This window comes from Podarcis liolepis (genome assembly GCF_965112155.1).
Source record: "Podarcis liolepis genome assembly, chromosome: 3".
In the NCBI taxonomy this organism is placed as follows: Eukaryota; Metazoa; Chordata; class Lepidosauria; order Squamata; family Lacertidae; genus Podarcis; species Podarcis liolepis.
The window spans coordinates 19,865,803-19,875,508 of NC_139557.1; the positions used below are offsets into that span (position 1 = coordinate 19,865,803).

General features: G+C 46.0%; 1 protein-coding gene across 7 annotated transcripts in view; it reads left to right on the forward strand.

Moving 5' to 3' along the window:
• The window catches only part of KCNS3 (potassium voltage-gated channel modifier subfamily S member 3), a 66,315-nt gene extending 56,926 nt beyond the window's left edge, over nucleotides 1–9,389 (forward strand). For 5 of the 7 annotated variants that reach the window (XR_014524080.1, XR_014524081.1, XR_014524084.1 and 2 more), the window contains one exon: nucleotides 8,672–9,389. Coding sequence is in view for 1 of the 7 variants with exons in the window: in XM_083495636.1 (XP_083351762.1) it covers nucleotides 8,672–8,709 (38 nt within the window). In the remaining 6 variants the exon portion in view is untranslated. The remainder of the gene's footprint in view (nucleotides 1–8,671) is intronic. The other 2 variants (XR_014524082.1, XR_014524083.1) reach the window with 2 other exon arrangements.
• Nucleotides 9,390–9,706: the final 317 nt, after the last annotated feature.

Consider the following 9,706-nt stretch of genomic DNA (forward strand, 5'->3'; position numbering starts at 1 on the left):
TGGAATATCTGAGTTTTTTTTTACAAATATTACAAGAAATGCAGCTTAAGAACTCCAACCACAAGGCAGATCCAGTGCCTCGGCCCAGTATACCAGTGTTCAGCCTGACCACTGAGGTCCAGCACTGAGGGCCTTCTGGCGGTTCCCTCACTGCGAGAAGTGAGGTTACAGGGAACCAGGCAAAGGGCCTTCTCGGTAGTGGCATCTGCCCTGTGGAATGCCCTCCCATCAGATGTCAAGGAAATAAACAACTATCTTGACTTTTAGAAGACATCTGAAGGTAGCTCTTTTTGGAGAAGTTTTTATGTTTGATGTTTTATCGTGTTTTTAATATTCTGTTGGGAGCCACCCAGAGTGGCTGGGGAAACCCAGCCAGATGGGTGGGGTATAAATTTATTATTATTATTATTATTATTATTATTATTATTATTATTATTAGCATTCTGGTGACATCCAGCTAAGTCATACTCAGGGTATGACCCACTGAAGTAAGTGGACTTTGATACCACTCTCTGTATCTTTTGAGTCTTGGACTCAAACCACAGTTTCTGTTGTTTCTTTTCACACAGAGGCATGGATGGCATCATCTTCTGCATGTGTGTCTGTTTGTAGAACCCAAGGAAGGCATGTATCAAGATTCCTATCAGCCACAGCCATTACGGCAATAGTTAGAATCGTGGAATTGCTGAGTTACAAGGGACCACCAGAATCATCTAGTCCAGCGGTTCTCAACCTGTGGCTCTCCAGATGTTGTTGGACTACAACTCCCATCATCCTTGAGCTCTGGCCTTGCTAGCTAGGGGTGATGGGAGTTGTAGTCCAACAATATCTGGGGACCCACAGGTTGAGAAAGGCTGATCTAGTCAAACCTCCTGCAATGTAGGAATCTTTTGCCCAATCTGTTTATCTTCCTTGCCTCCCGATTCAATCATTCCTACCCGTCTCAGCAAAGTAAAGAGAAGGTGTATGGGCAGACAGATTCACGGGGGAGTGGGACATGATTATAGATTTGGCAATGACTTGCCTATTTTTGGACAGAGACTGTGAATATAGAAAGGGAACGTTCTCATTCTAATGAGGCCTTTTTGAATATACGTTTTAAATAGCCACACATATCGACACCATCACCATTTCATTTCATCTTTTCAGAGGGAGCCTAGGCAGTGAGAGGGAGGAATCTAAGAATAAAACATGCTTGCTTTATTTTAAAGTTTCCGTTTGTATGCACACGCATGCTTTTGGTTTGCACGGAAGATAAAAAGTCATTACAGTTATTGCCAGTGAATCTCTCTTTATGTCTAGTAATTGCCTTCCCTCCCTGGCTTCTTTTAAATGAGCAGGCAAGGGAAAGCTCACTCAGAGCTTGGCACACAATTGCCCATTAATCGTGAAACTAAGCCCCATCCTCTAAAACCTTTTCAGTTTCAACACCCAGTGCTCTTCAGCCCTCTATGGGGTTTAAACAGTAGAAGCAAGGGTGAGTATAAATGAATGAAAAGAAATTGGTTGGAAATACGTGCATCCAAGAAGACTCAGCTCCTTTGGAAATCTTGGGCAGTGTTAGAAAAAAATGGAATGTCTAGTTTCCATTTAGGGGCAAGACTGCTCTCAAGCCTTATTTTTCAAAGGATGGACTGACTGTGATCGATCCTCAGTGAAACATCTGGCTAGTTTAGAGGGCAACCTCGAGCTGGGTTAGGAGCTTTGAAAACCGAAAGGCTGCGCAGAAAAAGCACTTTGGTTCCTGAAATATACTCAGAGTCGAGTGTGAATTTCATGCTCTTTATTCAGCTCATAGTAGCAATGAATGAAACTTTCCCCAAAACGTCTATACATTATTTACACAATGGGCCCCGCGTGATTGGCTAATTCCGGGCTGCTCCTGTAGGCCAATCAGGTTGCAGATTCACTTCATCCAGGAGTCTGATTGGCTGCTCCTGCAGGCCAATCAGGTTGCAGATTCACTTCATCCAGGAGCCTGATTGGCTAGTCCTGCAGGCCAATCAGGTCACTGATTCACTTCACCTGGAGCTGGATTGGGTGGCTCCCGTGGGCCAATCAGACTGCTGCATTCTGGATCCTATTGTTCTAGAATTCAGCTCAGCACATAACAGTTCCTGAAATTCATTCTGATTGTGCAGATAGGATATAACCGATAGAATTCTACAGGATGGGTTATTAGTGTGTGAAAACAGTCCAGGTCCAATGATCCCCACATGGTGGAGATGCAGCTGTCATCCTGGCACCCAAACATCTTCAGTTGGTCGCAAGTAGTTGGAGACTTCGGGTAAAGATGCATAAAGTTTTGCTGCAAAATTGGGTTAAATAGAGATGATAGAGGTCAAAAATAGGTCCCTGGGTATGACAAGGCTATGTAAAAACGGAATGCAATTTCTGGTGTTTCAAAAAAGCTTTAGACACAGACTGTCCAATGCTTCACTTTTTATTTGAAGGGAAATATATCTGGAAGAAAACATTAGGACTCACATGATGCTGAAAATGTGGTTAGATTTGGGGTTGCAATGGATAATGTCATGTGGTTAAGTGTGCCAATGCAACGTATTTTTAATATTTTTTTATATCTACTTTTAGGTTAGGTATTTGGTGTGTAAAGAAGATGAATACAGCTATCACTCAGTTTATTAAAAAAAAAGTTACTAGCAAGTTGGGGGAGGGCGGATCTGGATTACGACCCAGGTAGGAAGTAAGGGGCTTAAACCCTTTGCCTCCCACTGTATTCATGAGCCAGATTAGGGCCCCTGCAGCTTTTTGCTTAGGAAAATGTGCTCCCATTCCTACCAGTTGAAGCTTTCCTTCAGATTCAAACAAGTGTGCCTCCCTCCTTGATCTGGAACATGGTTAAAGCCCCTTGCCTCTCCATTTCAATGTTTACTTTGTAAACATTATTTTTAAAAATGCTAAATTTGTGAATTGCATGCATTTCATCTCATTTGGCCTTTAAACCAAGGGATTTGTGGATCCCTCTTGCATTAACTTGATGGATTTGTGTCACTTTTCCAATGACCTGTATGAAACCAGTATTCAGGGTGCTTCCAACTTCACAAAATGAACGTTGGCAGCTATCCTCCTGAATTCCAGTTGCTTGGCAGTTTCCAAAGGCATCTATCTGGCCACAGTGAGAAAAGGCTTCTGTCTGACCCAGCAGGCTCTTCTTAGGCCCATATGTTATAATAATAATAATAATAATAATAATAATAATAATAATAATAATAATAATTTTATCTACACCCCGCCCTTCTGGCTGGGCTTCCCTAAACAGGGCTGCCTTCAGATGTCTTCTAAAAGTTTGGTAGTTATTTTTCTCTTTGACATCTGGTGGGAGGGCATTCCACAGGGCAGGTGCCACTACCAAGAAGGCCCTTTGCCTAGTTCCCTGTAACTTGGCTTCTCGCAGCAAGGGAACCGCCAGAAGGCCCTCGGCACTGGACCTCAGTGTCCGGGCAGAACGATGGAGATGGAGACGCTCCTTCAGGTATACTGGACCGAGGCCATTTAGGGCTTTAAAGATCAGCACCAACACTTTGAATTGTGCTGGGAAACGTACTGCAAGCCAGTGTAGGTCTTTCAAGACCGGTGTTATATGGTCTCGGGGGCCGCTCCCAGTATATTAACGTAGTTCTCGTTGTTTCCTGCAAACCTTGGGAGACTGTCTCTCTGCTCCCCTCCGCACTGTTCTCACACAGCTGCATTTACAGACAGTAGCTGTGCCAATAAGTTGCATGATGCTTATATCCTGATAGGCATCTTGGCCATGCATTTCCTGGTCTGCTGAGGCTGGCAGTGCGGATGTGTGTTGGTTACTAGGCACGCAAACAGATCTGATAGGAGGCCGAGGATTAGTGTAGCTGCTGCCGATGTCACAGAGAAACTGATTGTGAATCAAAAGGGGAAGCGGTGTTACTGTCCAAGGCAGTTCTGATGGGGAATGTGTTTTGGGAGTCTCCCTTGGGTGCAAGGTTACCCAAACACAGTCTGTTTTCCCCCTCTGCTGACTTCCCATTCTCAGACACCTTCAGTATCACTCCTGCCAATACTGGCAAGCGCAGACAGAGAAACTGGCAGCCACACAGAACATCAAAAGAGACACTGGTGCACTTTCTCAGTCACCAGTAAGCAAGTTCTAGACATCAGCACCGAACCTTCTGGGTTGACCTCAAAATGAAACTACATTTTAAGGCTAAACATGACGCTCCTCGCCCTGTGTTGGCCTCGTGGTGCTAATGTGGACATGCATTTGCAGAGGGAAATCTGTGATTACAGGTTGGGGCACATAACCTTTCTCACCACATCTATCTTGGGGTTTTTTGTTTGTCTCTGCAAAATTCCTCACCCACTTCCCAGTATGTTTTTTGTGTTGGCTTTCTTCCTGTTGGGCTTCAAGACTGCAAGTCCCAGCTGTAGGGAAAAGCATTTTTTCAGGGATAGCTTCATGTTCACGAGAGATATTAAGCCCCCATCTCCATCTCGCCTGTTCACATGTGTTTGTAAAAGGTGTTAGACTGCATTGTGCGTAGCTCGGATCTCTGGAAGGGAAGCCGGGAATTAGGTCGGCATTGATTATAGCAAGTCGTAAGAAGCGATGCACTTTATTGCATTCAGACAAAGGTCCTCAGTATATTCATACTGCAAATGAACACTTACCAGATTAAAATGCGCAATTGATAATGTTAATAAAAGCTGTCATGTCAGCGGCAGAGGCTGCTCCGTTAGGGTGAATGGGCACTGTCCCAGCGGCCTCAGTTTGACTCCCACCAGCCCCTCACCTGCCTGCCTTCTTAAAAAGGTAAAGGGACCATGACCATTAGGTCCAGTCGCAGATGACTCTGGGGTTGCGGCACTCATCTCGCTTTATTGGCCGAGGGAGCCGGCATACAGCATACGGCATAAAAGGTCATGTGGCCAGCATGACTAAGCCGCTTCTGGTGAACCAGAGCAGCACACAGAAATGCTGTTTGCCTTCCCACCAGAGCGGTACCTATTTATCTACTTGCACTTTGACGTGCTTTCGAACTGCTAGGTTGGCAGGAGCAGGGACCAAGCAACGGGAGCTCACCCCGTCATGGGGATTCGAACCGCCGACCTTCTGATCGGCAAGTCCTAGGCTCTGTGGTTTAACCCCAGCGCCACCCGCATCCCTTTTAGCCTGCCTTCTTACTTGCAACCAACCAACCCAGAAAGTAGCACCCTTTAGTTTTAGTGTTAACCTGATGGAACTCAGCAGGGAAGAGTGGGAGGACAGAACTACAGTGGTGCCCCGCAAGACGAATGCCTCGCAAGACGAAAAACTCGCTAGACGAAAGGGTTTTCCGTTTTTGCGTTGCTTCGCTAGACGTATTTCCCTATGGGTTTGCTTCTCAAGATGAAAACGTCTTCCGCTTTTTTAAAAAAGCCGCTTGAAGAGGCACAGTTGCGACGGACCGTGCTTCGCAAGACGAAAAACATCGCAAGACGAAAAGACTCACGGAACGAATTCTTTTCGTCTTGCGAGGCACCACTGTAGATTTAGTTGGTTCTATCTGCCATTGTTTTTGGCTCCACCTGCTTGTGGTCACCCTGCCTTCCACTCCACCAATCCCAACAGGCCTCAGCCACCACCATTCCAAGGTAAAAAGCTAAAAGGATTCTTAAGGTCAGTCAAAGGTGACTATGGAGTTGCAGCGCTCATCTCGCTTTCAGGTCGAGGGAGCCGGCTTTGGTCAGCAGACAGCTTTCTGGATCATGTGGCCAGCAGGACTAAACCGCTTCTGGCGCAATGGAACACTGTGACAGAAGCCAGAGTGCACAGAAACGCCATTTACCTTCCCGCCACAGTGGTACCTATTTATCTGCTTGCACTTTGACAGGTTGGCAGGAGCAGGGACCGAGCAACGGGAGCTCACCCCATTGCGTGGATTCGAACCACCGACTGTCCCATTGGCAAGCCCAAGAGGCTCAGTGGTTTAGACCACAGCGCCACCTGCTCCCATATATCCAATCCTTGAGTCCCTGCTAGCATCTTCCATACACCTATGTACCCTTAGCCTAGGTACTTTGACCTGGATACTTAGAGCACATGAAATGGATCCTGCCTCTGGAAAACACACCAGAGTCTAACCTTTCATGTGTGTTTTTCCACTGCATCATTAGCAGATAAGAAATAAGTACATGGATCTGAAGAAAAGGGTGATGGGTGTGTAAGAACATGGTTTTTAATTACAGGAGGACCATAGGAGTCAAATCCTAGGGGCCAAGGTCCTTCACCCTCCTCCTATAAAATATTTGAGGGGGCTGGCCCTCCCCCAAAAAAGTTGATGGGCATTGCCATTCAATTGGTGTATGTGTTCCACATCTTGTGATCGATAATGGGGGGCAGGGCTTACCTGGGCGCCCCCGTAATTTTATTCAAGTTGGCACCCCTGAGTAGGACAGTCTAGGATGTCTCATCAATTGGTTCAGTACTTGTGTGTATGAGGTTAAGCACTTTCAAGTCCCATTGATTTCTGTGGGAGACATTTAAGCACGTTCCCCCGTTGAGATGAATGGCATTTAGATTACTTTTGGGCTGTGCACAGTAAATTGCAAATTGCAAATTCAAACTCAGGGATAAAACTCTGGATTTATTTATTTTTGTCTAAATGCAATGGGCACGCCACAGTCCATTGTAAGAGTGTACCGCTGCTGTGCAATGTGTAGGGTCCAGCTTACCCCTTCTGCGCATGCAAACAAGACTGCATGGGCAGGTAATGCAAGAGGCCATCAGGGTGATTTGGAGGGACATTCATGCCTCTTAGATCCCTATCCAGTTCTCCCCTTCCACTTGGTGCAGGTCACTTGTGCCACGGAGCCCAAGTGACTTGTATAAAGCAGAGCTGCCTGATGAACTCATGAGGCTGAGCTTTCATCTCCCCCAGCTGCTCATACATGATAGGGTGGAGGGCGGGGGAAACCCAAGGGCATTCTCTGCACATGGGCACTGTATGGAGTTGATTATGCTGAATAGTAAGAGTAATATTGAGTTTTATCATTGTAATGTTGTTGTGATGATTATATACACCAGTGTTCTTGACAAGTGTTGAGGAGGGCTGCACTGAGGAGAAATGGTAGGAGCCTCCTCCTGATCCTGATCCTGAATCTTCCCAGGAGCAGGAGGACGGTATAGATTTGGAACAGTGGTTTGCAGAGGGGCATAGTTCAGAAGGCAGAAGCTGGGAAATACTGGATGGGGAAGAGCTAGGAGAAGAAACACTGGGAGAGAGAGGGACTAGCCAATCTCTAGGAGAGGAGTTCTTTGTTCTCTTACTGTGATTATTAAAGTTTATAAGACTCATTTTCCTTTGTTCTGCTTCTCTGCTGCCATGGGGGGGGGGGAATTCCCCGTAGCCTGACAACCAGACAGAGAAATGCAATTCAATTTCACACTTGTTTGCTTTTTGTGTGTGTGTGTGTATATATATATATATATATATATATATATCAACATAGAACCAAAAGAAATGTTCCACTGATATTCCGTGGCTGAAATTTCCCATGGATGTAGTTTGGAATTCATTGTGCTGGGGGAGGGCAGGGCAGGGCAGGGGCAGGGGGCCAGAAGAACAACCACATCATGGTGACATGCTAGGGCTCGGCGATATCATCCAAAACTGTTTTGAAGTCCATATTGTGATGTCGGTTTCATTATTTTCAACCTGGCAATATATTGCGAATCAGGGTGTGTGTGTGTGCACGCTATGCTATGCAAAAATCACAATGTGGGGAAAACTGGAGCAAGCCGATGCCTCGTGATGTTCAGCTGGTGATATATCATGATGTTGAAAACCAGATATCGCCCAGCCTTAGTGAGATCATCCATAGGTTATATAACCTTTCTCAGTGCCTAAAGGTTTTGAAAGTTGTATTATAGCAGGATTGAGGAATCTCCACTTGGATTCCAGCTCCAAGCAGCATGGTCCAACAACGGTGGTAGATGTACAGTGGTGCCCCGCAAGACGAATGCCTCGCAAGACGAAAAACTCGCTAGACGAAAGGGTTTTCTGTTTTTGCGTTGCTTCGCTAGACAAATTTCCCTATGGGCCTACTTTGCAAGACGAAAACGTCTTGCGCTTTTTTTTAAAGCCGCTTGAAGAGGCGCAGTTGCGACGGACCGTGCTTCACAAGACGAAAAACATCACAAGACGAAAAGACTCGCGGAACGAATTCTTTTCGTCTTGCGAGGCACCACTGTAGTTTGACACCTGCAGCTTCCCCACCTGCAAGACGAAAAACATCACAAGACGAAAAGACTCGCGGAACGAATTCTTTTCGTCTTGCGAGGCACCACTGTAGTTTGACACCTGCAGCTTCCCCACCTGCAATAATACAGCTTGTCCACAGGAAAACGGCAGGGGAGGAATTCATGTGCAGCTTGAAAAGCACAGGCCTTTGGGGTAGGGAGTAAACAACTTTTGAATGTGGTGTGTGTGTGTTTATACAGAGAGGTGTGCTCTTCTTCCCGTCTTCCGACGCTGTTGGTGCTAACTTAATTCTCAGTACGAATAGATTAAAAGCCCCATCGCCATGCTAGTTTCCATGATTTCCAGGCACGTCGTGGAACCGGCCGTGTCTTGAGTTGCTTTTTGAAGAAACCCGGGGCTCAGCATTAAAAGAAAATATGTTTGTCTCCTTCATATAGAGCGTGCATCTTTAGTCTCTTCGAAGACCCACCTGTGACGGGACCTGTAATCTGCTGGTTACCCTCTGGCACTAAGCACAGCCAAATGAAATCCATGCACAGTGAAGAGAGACTTCAGCACCCAACTAATCAGAATGGTGAAAGGGAGCTCTCTTACACAGCACTAGGGGAGATAATCAGAAGCAGTAAGTGGCAAACACGAGGCCGTACGCTGACAGGATTTTGCTACAGCTTATTGTGCATTTGCTGCTACAGCTTCGCACCAGTCCCCCATCCCACTAAGAATAAGCCATACATGCCATTGATAGCCTCATTTTATACTTTCGGCCAGCAGGAGAGTTTCTGTAGAATCACCTAACCCCCATATGACCTAATAATGTCCATTTGTTTCTGTGTCCCTTCCCTCTCCCCTACATGAATTAACAAAGCATCGGTCCTCGGGGGGCTGCCTAACTCTGCCAAATGCTTCCTCTCATGATGATTGCCGCCATTTCCTCCCGCTGCCGAACGATGACGATAATAACCATGTATTGTGACTTATACTTGATACTGCTTGCTCTTCCTTTGCTTGTTCTTGTTAAGAAATGTCCATTTTAAAGAAGAAGAAGGAGAAGAAGAAGAAGAAAAACTTCCAATAGGCCAACTGGGCAAATATCCCGGTAAACTACTTCACGATATGGCGGGCTACCTCAACACCAATAAAATTTTGTCATGACCACCAGTGTCCTTTTGTTGGTCTGTGTGTGTGCTTGTATACGCAGCAGCAATAGTTAAAACCAAACCCGCTTAAAAAACACAAACCCGGTCTAATAACAGCTTTCAGTTCTCAGTCCTTGGTTCCTCAGCAGACCATTCACTTCAAGTGAAGTGCCAAGAGTTCAATCCTTGGCATCTCCAGCTAGGGTGGCCTAAAATCCTGGAGGCCTGCCACCCGTCGGTGTTGACAATAACTCAACAAGATGGACCAATGGTTTGACTCAGTATGAAACTGGTATGATGTTTCCCCAGCCACTGACAGCACATTTACCTCACGCC